The following is a 16143-nucleotide window of genomic DNA, read 5'->3' as shown; positions in this document are numbered from 1 at the left end:
CTGTTTAAATAAAGGACTCAATGCAAATAATTCATTACATTTACAGTTCATTTATCTGATAAATATTGATTACCTCCTTGAAAAAAAAGTCATCTTCATGAGAGAACTACAGCTGAAATGATTAGTTGATTTATTGAATAGTTAATCGAGAACAAAAAAATTGACAGATAGTTTGATTATCACTAAATCATTTCAGGGATTTTTAAAGTAAAAGCTGTGTTATTTTTATTATATATTTATTTATGTGCCTTTTTATATTGTTTTCTTTATATGTATATACATTTTTTGTGGTATATATTTTCATCTTTGGGACAGTGCAAAACTGAATTTTGGTCTCCCTGTTTGCAACACAATCACAGATATTGATAATAAAGTTGACTTGTATTTTCTATATTTATTGCTTCTTAAATATGAGGTTAAACTACTTTTCTTTGTCATATATATATATTCAGGGTTCATACACTTTTTCACCAATGATTTTCAATGACTTCTCCATGACCTTTACCTCATTTTCCATGATCAAAAAAAGTACTCTCTCAGCGGTACCACTGAAACATTTTAATTTGAACATGGTAAGCTGGAAAATAAGGTCTGCATATGAAACATGTTGTGCCTACATAAACAAATCAAATAGTAGGCTTACTAGCTCCTACAGACTAGCCACTGTAGACTAGAGGGCGTGATTGTAAAAATCTCTCACCAGCAAAATACCTCGACTAGAGATATCCCGATCACCTTTTTTTGCTCCAGATCCGATTCCGATCATTTGATTTTGACAATCTGCCGATACCGATTTTTCCCGATCCGATCTTTATGCAATGCATTAAGAGAGAGATGGGCTGGTCATCCAACGCGATGAATTCAGCTACCTTGGCTGTTATTTGTTTGGCCTTTTCACTGTTCTGGGGCAGTTTCTCTTTCCTTTTAAAAGTGTCAGTTGTTTCAGTGCCGTTACCTGAGTGGCCGCTGTGTACTCGTCGTGTTGTTGTTGGTGTTTGTTTCTCAGGTGGCGTGTTAGATTGGTCGTGTTGAACGTAGCTCTGTTCTTTCCACCACGCGGAACCTCCGCCTTGCAAACATTGCATCTGGCTGTTACACTGCCTTCGCTTTCAATTTTATAATACTTCCAAACTCCTGAAATTTTCTCTGTCCCGACTCCCGAGTCACCAGCTGAACGTAGCCTCTCGTTAGCTTACTGCTACTATTAGACACTGCGCCCACTCTGTTGCCAGCTTTGAGAGGAATAAGCAACCAGGTCTGAAAACAAGCCCAACAGAAGCAACACATACATGATGTTGTGTCATTTTAAACCAAAACTAAGTCCTCAGGATGACTTTAAGACGTGAACATGGTCATTTTTGTTTTGTAACATTAAAAAAATATATATATATATTTTCTAAAAAGAAAAAAAAAAAAATCCCGATCCCCAATTTTTTCTCCCGATTCCGATCTTTTGAAAATCACGTGATCGGCTCCGTTCCCCGATCGGGACATCTCTAACCTCGACAGTTAAATGCCATTTTACGTTTCATTACTATACAGTATTTATTATCGTTATAGTATTACTATTTCGGCGATTAAATAAAATATACATTATATTTGATGCAACTTTGGTTACATTTCCATGACTTTTCCAAAACTTTGGGAAAAATATTGTTTTCCATAACTTTTCCAGGGCCTGGAATTTGCATTTTGAATTTCCATGACTTTACCAGGTTTTTAATGACCATAGGAACCCTGAATATTACAGTGAAATTCATTTCTTTTTGGTTTTCTGACTAACTGTAGACTGAACCAATAATGAACAAATAACTAGGAGGATTTATTCTTAAGGAACATAATGTAAAAAAGAATAATGTTAGTTGAGGCTCAACTTGGAACAAACCCATTTGGTTTGAGATGTATTTGGCAATCAGCAACATTCAGAGTGGTTTGAATAGCAGCTAAGTACTTGGGTGTTACTACAGGAACAGGATCTGCTGGTGCTGTTTGGGAAGTACATTTAAAATACAAAGAAAACCACACAACAGGTAATACATGTAGAAGCAACACATCACAGCAGGCCAATGAGTAACTTATGTACTGGATTCACATGTTAACTACGTAGAGAGGGCCACCTCCTCAGAACAAGTGAAGTGTGTCAGAGTGCCATGTCCTACCTTTCTCTGATGAAGTCGGTCAGCTCCTTGGAGGAAATCTGGCCATGCTTCATGTTATGGTAGAGCACATCAAAGCCATTGTTTTTTTCACCCTGAATTTCAAAGACAAAAAAGGAATGCAGATAGATAAGTCACAGCACCAAGCCCAACAAACAACAACAACAACTTTGTACTGACGTTACCGTGATGGCCTTTTCTAAAAGCAGGACTCTGATTGTCTGCATAGCGTCCAGCTGCATGTGCAGAAGCCTCTGGTCAACCATACTCATCTTTGCCATGTTTGAGAGAAATGAATGTTCAAAAAAATGTATGAAGTGTTGTGGACTGGTCTATGTCTGGAGCAGATAATGTAAGAGATAGAGGTCTGTCCGTCTGTGTTCCCGTTACCATGCCACCGGGGGACGGGTGTCCAGTTGCACTGATGCCCTAAAAAAAATTGCAGATACCTCTGAATAATTTAATTGAATGAAAAATGTTGGTTTTGCATTTAAGATTGTTTTTAATAATCACAAAGGACCCTTAAAGTACAGAGAGGGACACCCTCTTACTACTACTAAAACTACTGATATTAAATGTTTTAATAATGAACAAATATTATTTGTGTACCACATATTTATATAATCCTACAAACAGAATACACAAAATATGAATGAAGGCAATTCAATACATAAATTAAATTGCAAGCAAAAAATCACAATGAATTCAAAGGACAATATTAACATAATAAATACAAATGAGTTTTTGTTTTTGTATTCTTTCCCCAAGCTACCTCCTTTATCAGAGCTAGACCAATCAATCAGCCAGGCTGACTTGTTCATAGTAGCTTATTGCAGACTTATAAAAGGAGTCACCATTAGATTGTTTTTCCCAACAGAAGGCCCTGATAAGTTTGTATTTGATATTGTGCGTTGTTGTGTACGATATGTATTATGCTGACTATCAGCATGCTAGGACTGATAAGGCCTTTGCAGACTGTATCGAAAACAGCCAATAAATCCCCTTCAGATTCAGATAATAAACTCTGAACTTCACTACAGTAGATAGGCCAGGCGGCCTCTGCTAGAATGACTTTGATGGTGCTGGGTTTGTATTCAAGATAAGAGCTACGCTGATTTGAAGAACAGTTATTGACCTGACCCTACCTCTCTGGCTGTCTGTAGTAGAGTTGACAGGGCAGGCATGTTGGTCATACAAATGATGTTCGGCTGAAGGAGCCAACTGTAGACTTTGCTACAAAGCAGAGAAATAATTCTCCATTATTATAGACAGGTCCTCGTGGGGAGGGTAGTTAGATTCTGAATTGTGGTGGCCACGTCACAGAAGACCTGGGAGCAGCATACTGACTTGTGGAAAGGCAGAGACACTTGAGAAAGTTCCTGGGAGTTTCTACTCCTGCAGCACTAAGCGTTTCCTTACTGTCTGGTGAGCCAACAGAAGAGGACAGGACCACATGTCCCTACAAATAGGGGTTTGTTCTTCTGGACACACAATAGGCAGTGCTTGACCCCGCATATGGATATTTACACGCTGTGATGGACAACAATATTAAGGATCCGACCTTTCAGATCACAGCCTTTTCTCCCTGTTTAGGTCAAGAAGATCAAAAGTGAATACACCAGTTCAGCACTGAGAGGCTCAGCAATAGCTTGTAAATCAATATCACTAGGATCTTAATGAGGTCACTAACTTTAACCCCCACAGAACTCACTTTCTTTTATTTAAAACTTTTGAATGCACACATTGAAGGACCAGGCAGCATGACATTTCATTGAAATTGTACCTGATTGTGCAATACGTGGCCTACACGCCTGACACACCTAAAACACAAACACCTTCTTGGCATTTCCCAGAACAGAAGAATGACTTTCTCAATGGCCTCCTTCATGCCGTCTATTTAGTACAGAGGGAAGAGAACCATGGCTTGAAGCTAGGGAGTGCCTTTAAAAGCCTTCTCTCTCTCTTCTAAAGCAAATGGTCAAATATAGTAGATTGTGCTGAACAGCATGCAAAGAACTGAACAATAGCTCTACCCACATGCACACAGATAAGGAAAGTCATATGTTCAGTGAAATGTAATCATGATAACACAGCAGTTTATCCTCATTCTTGTCTAAATCTGCCAGCCAACTTTGTTTCACCTCAACCCGAGTCACACAGATACTTCCTGGTTCCTGGAGCCATACACTGTCAGCAGTTCGGTAAACCGGCAGCTTTAACAAGCCCTTGTTTTGCACATTGACAAAGAGTAAAGGTCAAAATGAAGCTCAGAGGTAGCTCTGATATAACTCTGTTTAGAGAGCAAATAGACATTAAAAAGGAAAGCCTCTCTCTGGGCTACAGCTCACTGACCTATATTCAACCCCAGCAAGCAGACCACTGAGATGAGCTTCCTGTTGGAACAAGATAACCATAACAAAGTAAAAGTTTAGCAGTAACCCGGCCTGCAGAAAACAGCATGACATGCAAACTTCTGCACGCATTAGATGTCAAGACGGGGAGGTGAGACACTGACCATAACAGCTGACCGTATGTCCTCCATTATAGGGCTGCACGGTTTGGGGAAATCATCTAATTGGGATTTTTCTGACAGATATTGCGATTCGATTTGCGATATTTGTTTTGAAGCGACCCAACAGAAGTTTATTGTAAAATGCGGCCATATCTCCGGCTAGGAAGGTCGCATCAACGTGCTCCCGTCCCTACAGCACTTCTGATTGGTGTGAATGACTGACACACAAGAAGAAGAAGAAAGAAAAAGAAAACATTTAATAAAAAAAAGAAAAATGTAAAAACAATCGCAGGCTTTGCGATTTCGATGTAAAATCGATTAATCGTTCAGCCCTACTCCATTATAATGCCTAGATCAAAAGGAACTCAGGATGCAGGACATAAGTCAAATGCCATATGGTTGTTGAATACAGCAATAATGCTAATATTTGCAATCAAATGACAGATCATAAAGTGTACTCAATTTAGTTGTTCTGCTGCTTTCAGTAGCCTTTATTAAAGAAACATTTAAAAGAAAAAGATTTCTCCAACTTTCTGTTATTGAACAAATGAAACATGAAACTGAACACAGAAGGCTCCAAACACAACAATGCCCAGGTCCAGCAACACAGTCTAAGGTGCAGAATTGCAGTCTTTCAAAATGTGTTTATCACACAAGTTGATGACGATTACAAATCCAAAATACTGAGCACTAGAGCTGCTCCATTATGGCAAAAATCATAATCTCGATTATTTGGGTCAATAATTGAGATCACGATTATTAAAAACGATTATCCATTTACTTTGAAAACATCCATGTATTGAACAAAGAAATGTGTAGTATGTTTAACAGTTGATCACCCTGAACTTTAAGCATAATTCAATTACAAAACCAATACAAACTAATTATACTTTTGTTTTTAAATAAATAATAATTTAAAAAAGAATCGTTTTATTTCGATTATGTTGTTTTCATAATCGTTGCAAGCCAAAATCTTAATTGCGATTCAAATACGATGAATAGAGCAGCCCTACTGTGCACCTATACGAAACACAAAGAGAGACAAACATCGACAAAACAGGGAAGTGCCGAAAAGTGAGTGAAAACACACAGCGGCCCAGAACAGAGCAGAACAGGAAGAGACTCCATTCTGTGCAACAACTAACTGTGCTCATGTGGAATGCAATATCAATGAATACAAAATGACAAATAAAAACAAACACAGGAAACTGCTCGGGGCGTTTTCAGCAGCCATGTTACAATATCAATTCTGCAAAAAAGATAACCCTACAAAGCAGGAGGCACGAATGAACCTCCTTGAAACCAACCAGAAAGGTCTAAGAATTTGAAGTGAAATAGAAATGTCTATATGTGTCTACTGGCTAGTTCAGGATTGTACGACAGGGAGAATTGGAGAAGTGATATACTGGTGTGCCGCACAGTTTCTCAATGTCCTATTCTGGACACTCATTGATGAAAGCCTCCTTACTGGGTGTTTAATATTCCAACCACACATTGTGAAATTCAGAAGTGGTCTTTATGCTTGGATTCAGATGGAGGGTTTAAACTCCCTGCCCCACCCAAAAGAGAGGATAACATGCAGAGAGGTTAGCACACATGTCACTCAAAGTCTGTTTCAGCAAAAGCACAGTATGCTGCTGAGACAGCTTCCAACAGACTGAATGGTGTCAGCTGTTCCATATCCAAACACTGCCGATATGAGCACAGAAACAGATAGCTTTAGTTTTCTCTTTAGCACCGTCCCATCTAGCAAATACACGTAACAAACGTGGTAACAAATGAAAACAATCTAAGGGCATGAAGTTGAAATGCTTTCGAAAATACATCATATAAACGAACGCAGGCAGGTTGGAGAAGGACATGTCCAGATTGCTGTTTGGGGTTTTCCCCTTTCCTGAATTGTGCTATAAAGGTTTTTGTGCATCTCCAGGGTATCTGCAGGAATCCTGAAGTCAAATGTAATACATGTTAAGACCTCATCTCCCCTTGGAGTTCTAACCGGTTACCTTGGCGACACACTTCACCTCACATTGACTAGATACAGTATTGATTGTCCTTCCTCCTGATCTTCCAACCATTTGGACGCAGACTTGCATTTCCCCAAAACGATGTTGTTTAACAACCGGCGTAAACGGACCTTGGCGCTATCAAGCAGTGAGCGTGCGATGTCCTGTTCAGATGACGTCAAACCCAACGGGATGCCATCAATAAACTACACAGAATCACACTACACACCTACGCCATGATTACATTCAGGCAGACTGTGGAATATAACCTACAAGCTACAACATGTGACACCTTGGAAAATGCCCTTTTTAATAGCCTTCATTTTCACACCCTGATCTAAATGGTGTTGCTGCAAAGGTTAAAACCCCTGTGTTCCCTCCAGAGGGAGTTTCTCTCCCACACACTCCCCCCCCCCCCCCTGCCTGAAACACCTCCATTGGACTCCTTTGTTTACCTCCGTAAAATAGTGACATCACTATATACAATCGCGCTTCTAGTGGCTAGCGCTCCAACACATTGTACATGGTAATGGGTGAGATATCTCTCAGCGGTTGACCAATCACAACAGAGCCGGACAGCTAACCAATCAGAGCAGACTGGGCTCTGGTTTCAGACAGAGGGTGAAAAGAGGTTCTGCAGCACAGGCAGTATGAGAACAATAAAGAGCTTTTTGAACATTAGAGCATGAAACTTGTTGAAGAAGAGGCACAAATACTAATATGAACCTGAAAATGAGCAGAATGTGTCCTCTTTAAAAACTAGAGAGACTTATACAGTGAGTACTGCCTTGCACACAGCTGTTCAAAGCAGTAAGGATGTATATATATACATAAAGTAGCACATTGCACACAGCTGTTAAAAGCAGTAAGGATGTATATATATATATATATATATATATATATATATATATATATATACATAAAGTAGCACATTGCACACAGTTGTTAAAAGCAGCAATATGACATACACATATAGAACAGGCTTGAAAACAAGCAGAGCATATAGATAGAGGCAGCAACAATAGAGTTTACTGCTGACATGTGCAGAATCATGCATTGTTTTTATTGGTTACTGCTGGAAGATCTATAAGTGTTTCATTTTTTGATTGAATTGAATTATATTCCACTCTTCAACCTCAGTCAGACCAAATGACTTGCTGTAGGTGCGCTTCCTTCAACAGAATAGTTGAACGTCCTCTACCCATTAGTATTGGCTCTTATGGGTATATAGGCCACACATTCTTACACAAGCACCTAAATCCTGTGCTATGTCTGCACGGCTCACTACAGGGGACTCAGCGTCTTGAATGCTTGAGGCTGACATGAAAAAATGTAGGTAATAGCCTGGCAACTAGACAGCTTACGTCATGGTTACATGTGCACTAATGCTCTTGCTGGAAGAGTGGTTTCACTCATGAGCAAGGAGAAGGTGAGCTTTGATGGAAAAAGCAGCAACCTTACCTCATTACCAATTAAAGCAGAATTGAATACACACCAAGACATACGTTCAGGTTATTTGTGGTAGACTGACACAGGTCTGTTTCCCAAGCAGAAGCGAGCTGCTGAGGGTTCATGGAGTTCTTCACTTGAGTTATAATTATTAACTAAACAACAGCTTTGCATTAGTGAGAGAGCTTTGACTCTCGTGGCAATTTAACCATTTCATTTCTAATAATTCCTTTTACTTCATGGACAATAGCAACATGTCAAAATAGTCATTTTAGAAACATTTGAGAATTGAATCTGAGTGTGGGCTATACGGTTAATGCTTAAAAAAAGACGAAAATAAAGTTCGGAAAGCTATCAATCAGCTACTAATGGCGCTTTTCCACCAGGGGTAGTTCCGGCTCAGGGCTACTTTTTCACCTTTTTTCTGGCCCTCCAAAACCGAGGTTCTTACCGGGCCAACAACCGGGCTGAATATGCTAAACTAGTGACGTAAACACTCGACTGCTGAATGGTCAGAGAGAATCGCTGGCAAGGGGGCAACAACAACAACAACAACAACATATTTGACCGTGATTTAATTGTAATACACGTTTCAAAATGATGCCGAAGTAACAACATGCTGACTGTCTGCAGACAGACGGCAGGCGGAAACCCTTTTAAAATGTTTGTTTTCTGAATGGAGATCGGCTCGATCAGGCTAAGCTAACGTTGTATATGCTCCACACTCACAACAACGACCTACAGACATAAATAAACCAGCGACTGTATTCTCCATGACACAGACAGTCTGTGGTTTGTACTTGTTTAATGTTTGTCTAGTTTCTGAACAGATATGAGTGCTAACAGCTAACGGCGGATATTTTTGGTTCGCATTGAAGATGACGTCACGGCAGTTTTACGCAGCGTCGCTCCGCCCGCCGAACAGCGGCTAAACGGTAATGGGAATGCAGCTTAAAGTGAGCCTGGCCTACCAAGGCCAAACTAAGCTGTGCTAGGCCGTGCTAGGTCCTGCAGTGGAAAAGCGCCATAAGAACACAAAACGCACATTCCACAAAACACTACGTGATGTTTAAATACATGTTCAAGCTAAAGCACCAAACTTTCCCTTGTTGTAGCTTTTCAAATGTGAAGATTCACTACTTATAGTCTTCATGATATTCAACCTGATTTATTTTGGGGTGTTACACTGCTTCTTGCACAGAACCAGCAACTTAAAGACTTCAACTTGGCAATAGATAACTGTAAGGGTATTTTTCATGAATTTCTTACCAAAGAATAGTTGACAGTGAAAAAGGTCGACGTTTCAGCCCTATTTGTCCTGTTAATGTTTTGTACTTCAATACAAAATATAGAAACACAGAGACCTAAATACACCATATAATAAAATAACCAAAAAGACACAGCAGTCTCATAAATGCCCTATTGACACTCTTTCTCATTTGTACTGAGCAAACAGACACCTGCGTCAATAATTGAGTCTATTTAAAGTATGAGATACAGGAAGTGGTAGAATCAAAAGGCTCGGGTCGAGTCTGTTTCATGAAGCCGTGACCAGAACACACACCACAGACTGCTGTTGGAATACACACAGGATTGTGTTTTCACACAACAGTAACATCCCTGTTATTACAGGGTGAGAAACGCAACAAGAAACAGTTACAAGGCCCATGTTTAATCTGAGAAAACACCTTTAAGGACTGATAAACAAAACCACAGTGCTGCAGTTTGTCATGTAACATCTGCCGGGCAGAGGAGGACAGGAATTCACTTTCTTTCTTTCGGAGTATAAAACCAGCTCCAAGCTCCTGTGTTTAGGGAATCCAGTGTTTATGGCCTGACACGCAGTGAGGCATCTCGTGACAGAGAGAGCTGCTTATCTAATATTGTACTGCCTATTGCTTTAAACTAAAGTGAAAAACTAAGTCTTCCATTCATTTTATTATCATACATGGTCTTATTTTCAAGGTAGTGTCCATCTAGGGGCTATAACTAATGAGAAGTGTCATTATTTTTGATTGTATTACTCGTGAATTAATCAAGAAAATAATCTAGTGATAAATTACTAATAGTAGCTGCAGCCTTAATACATGATTTGCACAGCATTTGTATGGAAATAAAACTTCTGAATATGATTAACTAAATATAATGTGCTTAAAATATAATATTAGACTACACCTAAGACAATAAAAGATATGCTGCTCCAATGTTAAATACACCATATTGCTAAGCAGGCTGCAAAGTACATTAGCTTTACAAGAAACCTCTTTCTCCTCATTTTGAAAGCAAACTAACAAAAAGGATTGGTCACTGCTGTAGCGTACATAGTATGTGCATTCATCACATTATGGTGCAAAATGTATCACATGTAGCCGAAGTGTCCATAGGAGGTCTCGGTTATATCATTTCCACTAGCAGCTCAGTAAACAGGAAACAAGCAGACGCTCAGAGTGTCCCGGGGGACACTACTCTGTGTTCAGGTCAAAACACTGGAAAGAAATATGACTGCACACTTTGACTGAGGATTCAACAACACCAGCCTCTCTCCAGACAGACGGTACACCATGGCCTGGTGGAGTCCCCGGAGCCCCATGCAGAGCGGGGAGACAGCAGCATGACATCACAGCGTCTGCCCTGGGTCATGTGACCAGGGAGGTCTGGGAGCGGTGCACTGAGCTGTCACATCAGACAAACAGAGCGTAGTATGTGGTGAGCACACACAGTCGGGCTTTGTTTGGGGGATAAACATAAATGTGGAGGAACTTCACCACTACTTAGAGTTGGGCTGGGACATGGAATAATCCCAGGAAAGGTGACTTTACCACAAAGCAAGACCCATTCAAGACCCTGTTAACCCAGTCTACATTGCATCTCATCATTTATGTATTACTACAATAAACAGTATTTCATTTGACTTTCTGTTCTTATCTTATTCCATTGACATGTATACCGACTCCTGCAAATACTTTGTCACTTACAACATTCTATGACATGGATATAGTTGACTATATCTGCATTCCTCGCACATTGGACTTGAAACATAATCTTCAATTATTCTGTGTTTCTTCTTGCACTCATTTTTTTTCAAGTTGACTGCCTTTGAATGTTGAAAAAGAAGTTCATCAGACACAAATCATAAAAATGAAAACAACCACCATGAGGAAGGATATGCGTTACGAGTGCAAACACAAGTCAATGTTGATCCAAACCGTTTCACCTAAGGGGACGGTATTCTCAATCTCAGCAAGATCTCCCCTCTCCAGATAAAGACTACACACACACACACACACACCACACACACACAAATACACACACACACACACACACACACACCACACACACACACACCACACACACACAACTACACACACACACACACACACACACACACACACACACACAACACACACACACACAATCCACACACACACACACCACACACACACACACACACACACACACACACACACACACACACACACACACACACACACACACACACACACACACACACACACACACACACACACACACACACACACACACACACACACACACACACACACACACACACACACACACACACACACACACACACACACACACACACACACACACACACACACACACACACACACACACACACACACACACACACACACACACACACACACACACACACACACACACACACACACACACACACACACACACACACAGCAGGGAGGAGAAAGACATCCCGCCAACACTGTTTGCTTATCACGCTGCCATCTGATTTTCCCATGACTGCTGCTTTTGCTAACTTGGCATCTGTCTGAGATACTTCAGCACATGGGGACAATCTCGCATGCAGACGTTCCTCGACAGGCCTCAGTTCACTTAAGCTTACTGGTGCACATTTCACACAGAAAAAGGGAAACGGACAAGCGAAACTTGAACACGAATCTACTGAGCGGAAAAGTAGCAGGGACAACAACAAAAAAAGTGCTGCAGCTTTGACAGAGAGACGCCATGGCGGTTCCATGTCTGGCTCCTAATTCCTAAAGAACATGTTTATTCAGCTGAGTGGACATGTTGTCTATTACAGATTCATGCCAAGAAGAAGAGAATCATTGAACATGTATCCTGGCCAGAGTGAAAGAGCACAGAGCGGAGACAGGTGTATTCTCAAAAGTGTGTCTGCTTGTGGGGATGATTTGTAGTCAAGTCAAAGGGAATTGGATGCAACTCCTAATGCCTTGTGTGTGTGTGTGTGTGTGTGTGTGTGTGTGTGTGTGTGTGTGTGTGTGTGTGTGTGTGTGTGTGTGTGTGTGTGTGTGTGTGTGTGTGTGTGTGTGTGTGTGTGTCCTGCATGTTAAACACACAGCTGATCTTTGCCATCACTGGATTCTCTTGTGTCCCCATACAGGGCACAAAGGGCAGATTGAAGAATCAAGAGCGTCTCGGCTCTCCTCTCCTCCATTTAGTTCATGATGAAGTCTCCTTTAGAAAAGGGCTTTTGGGTTGACAGCACTGCGCTTTTAAAAATGGCTTTACTTAATGTAATGTTCAGTAACACAGCTAATGTTATCAGCTGTGTTAGCTGGTAGTGAGGTCCACTGAGGCTACAAACCAAAGCTGTGTTTCCCGCATTAGACGGAGATGCAATATGAGTGTTGGCTATGTGACAGTACTTTGTATTGTAGCATAAGCCTGGAAAATAGTAATGGATCAACTTCTTAAATCAACAAAGAAGCACTTCATCCATTCAAATATGTATAATTCTTCATTCACCAAATGTACACAACAATTTGACTTGGTGATACAGCGCATTAAAAGAAGAAAGCTAAAGTTGAAAAGGTTAATATAAGAAGTTGAAGAAGGTTCAAATACAATAGTTATACACATTATCATATCCAAATTCCGAGCAATAAATATACTGCATACTGCAGTGCATATGCATGCAATATGAATTGTAATTGAAGCACTACATTTTTAACAAGCTGTATCATCATAACCAACAGAGCAAAGCAATAACACAGTTATTAGCAAATATATCCCATTTGCAGTCGTCCCATTTACTTTGCCTATTGATCAAAACCTTTTAGGGTGATCAACCAAGATAACAGCATTAACAACAGTCTAAATGACTCAAGACAAATTAAAACATGACCCATACTTGCAACAGTGGTATCAATGTATACAATCGTTGGCCTTAGCTTAGAGCTGTTAGCCCAAATAAAGCTGGAATTTCTCTCACTTTCAATAACAGTCTATTTTTAGGGCTTTAGGGTTTTCAAAAGCAATACAAAAAGACCAACAGGTTGTTGTAAAGGTAGCACTGAGGAGGACATTACTCGGTGGTTTGGTTAAGACATTGCTTTTACTTTTCAACCTGCTACCGCAGCCACGTCAAATCGGAAGAGAAATGTCCTTTCGAAAGTAAATAGATAACACTGTATACCGCTTATTAATACAGATACCTCAGCACTCGCTATATAACTATAGGCTTAATATCTGATACAGTAGGAGAGTGATTTCGTGTTTTTTTAAAGCTGTTCTCTAACTTACTAAACATCTGGTCTCTCACTGAAACTTTGTTACGGAAGAAAATGACGCGAACGTCAGGGGCTGTGAATGACAGCCAAGGCGACCAATAGCATTCAAGGAAATGACCATAAACATTCCAAGCAAGCCTGAGACAGCCAATTAGCGGGAGCAAGGGTGGACCCTTCGAGGTTTCAAGTTAGATGGGTTACAGAGGCCCAAACCCCCGGGGTGGCAAAATAATAATCGCCGAGGAAAATGAACGATGGCCGGGGGGCTGCTGACCAGTAAGTCTGGCGGCACCGGACACCACCGGCTCAACAGCAGCAAGCTACGAGCCTCTGCAACGTTAATAACATTTGATTCCTGGCTGACATGGCCATGATAGGGAGGGAACACAGCAACAGAATAATAAGGAATAGCACCGGTTGTAAACAACGTGAATAAAAGCACCACCTACCCAGAAATTCTCTAGGAAGTAGGGCGTTATCATCTTGTTTTATTCCTCTTCGCCGCAACTCTTAAATGTGTTGGAAGGCAACTTTTAACGCGTAAATCATCCACCGTCCTCCCCCCGTTTCTGTTGTATCTGCCTTTCCCCGTTTTCCTCCTCTCCCCTTTCTTCTCCCTCCCCACCTAAAGACTCCACCTCCACCCGTCTGTATTGCGTCTCTCTCCCCTATGGCTTCTTCCCGTTTACATTTTATGGACGAAATAGCGCCTCCTTTGGCGGATTAACACTAGTTCGGTAAAATGCTGCCTTCATGTGTTTCACGTAAACTCCTGTACTCATGTAGGCTGACAACGTTGCAGTGGTATATTGAAGGAAAGAAAGCTGCGAATTAGCCTAAAAACTGTCTGTCATAATTGACTGATACTACGGTGGCCCTGAAGTGCAAGACACTACAGCATTTCACAAAACACCACAGCATTTCACAAAACACCACAGCATTTCTCATTGGACGGAAAGGGTATTCCTTTAGGGAGAACACTTCTTGTTTGTGATTGGACAGAGCCAGCCAGAGAAGCACTGCTGTGATTGGTTGTTTTTTCTGCCAGTCAAGAAATGACGCTTCGTGATTGGTCAACACCCGACAGCGAAATATGTCCCAACACAACAGCCGTTAGTACACACTCAGAGCTCACAGCTCCTCATATCTGTTCAGAAACTGGACAAAAGTTAAACATGTACAAACCACAGACTGTCTGTGTCATGGTGAATACAGTCGCTGCTTTATTTATGTCTGTATGACGTTGTTGTGAGTGTGGACGGAGCAGCAACAGGTTAGTTTAGCCTGATGGATCCGATTCCATTCAGAAAACACGCATTTTAAAAGCTTTTCGCCTGCCGTCTTATCTGCAGACTTGTCAAAGCGTTAATTCATGGTTTTTACTAACCGTTATCAGTATGTAGTTACTTCGGCATCACTTTGAAACGTGTATTACAATTAAATCACGGTCAAATATGTTCATGTTGTTGTAGTTGGTATCTCCCATATAATTTACATGGAGATACGCCCCGCCCCCTCTCAGCGCCTCTTGTTTGAATGACAGGAGCAAACACAGCTGACAGCCGCGGTGAAACTCGAGCGATTAGAGCGATGCGAATATTGGGTGGTCTACCATAGTATTTACATGGAGATAAGCCCCTTAAAAACCATGAATCAATAAGGCATTAATTCTGTGTTTACTCGTGTCATTCAAACAAGACACTGGAGAGGGGGCGGGCCGTATCTCCATGTAAATCCTATCGGAATCGGATCGATCAGACTAAACTAACCTGTAGCTGCTCCGTCCACACTCACAACAACGTCATACAGACATAAATAAAGCAGCGACTGTATTCACCATGACACAGACAGTCTGTGGTTTGTATATGTTGACATTTTGTCCAGTTTCTGAACAGATATGAGGAGCTGTGAGCTCTGAGTGTGTGCTAACAGCTAACAGCTGATGTGTTGGGCCAATCACGAAGCGTCATTTCTTGACTGGCAGCAAAAACAACCAATCACAGCAGTGAATGGCTGGCTCTGTCCAATCACAAACAAGAAGTGTTATCCCTAAGGAATACCCTTTCCGTCCAATGTGAAATGCTGTGGCGTTTTGTGAAATGCTGTGGTGTTTGTGAAATGCTGTGGCGTTTTGTGAAATGCTGTGGTGTCTTGCACTTCAGGGCCACCGTAGGTAATATAAAAAGCGAAAATAAACAGTTGCTAGCTCAGATACATACGAAATAACATAGTTTATTGTATCATATTATATTAAGCCATTTTCCAACCAGCTGTGAACACAACTTGTGAAGTTTACTCTTCAATCCTCTAATAATTCCGATTTATTGTATGCAGGTGTGCATTAAGTTATTTAGTAGTTTGTCAGCGAGGAATTTTTTACACATTTTCTTTAAACTCACAAAATATAAAAACAATGATTGATGATTTGTGGTACCATGGGTTGTTTTATATTTATGAATGTAATTTAAAAAAAATGTTGATCAAAA

The 16143-nt window shown here is 40.7% G+C and overlaps 1 protein-coding gene across 1 annotated transcript in view; it reads right to left on the bottom strand.

Annotated features, from left to right (window-relative positions):
- fcho2 (FCH and mu domain containing endocytic adaptor 2) overlaps positions 1-14354 on the bottom strand; it is a 71673-nt gene extending 57319 nt beyond the window's left edge. The window contains exons 1-2 of the mRNA XM_034238785.1: positions 14107-14354; positions 2160-2251 (exon numbers count right to left, since the gene is read on the bottom strand). Coding sequence (XP_034094676.1) covers positions 2160-2251; positions 14107-14139 — 125 coding nt within the window. The 5' untranslated portion in view covers positions 14140-14354. The remainder of the gene's footprint in view (positions 1-2159; positions 2252-14106) is intronic.
- Positions 14355-16143: the final 1789 nt, after the last annotated feature.

The sequence above is a fragment of the Gymnodraco acuticeps genome, unplaced genomic scaffold (assembly GCF_902827175.1).
Source record: "Gymnodraco acuticeps unplaced genomic scaffold, fGymAcu1.1, whole genome shotgun sequence".
Classification (NCBI taxonomy): Eukaryota; Metazoa; Chordata; class Actinopteri; order Perciformes; family Bathydraconidae; genus Gymnodraco; species Gymnodraco acuticeps.
Note: the sequence above shows the minus strand (reverse complement) of the source record. Positions and strands in the feature narration are given on the sequence as shown.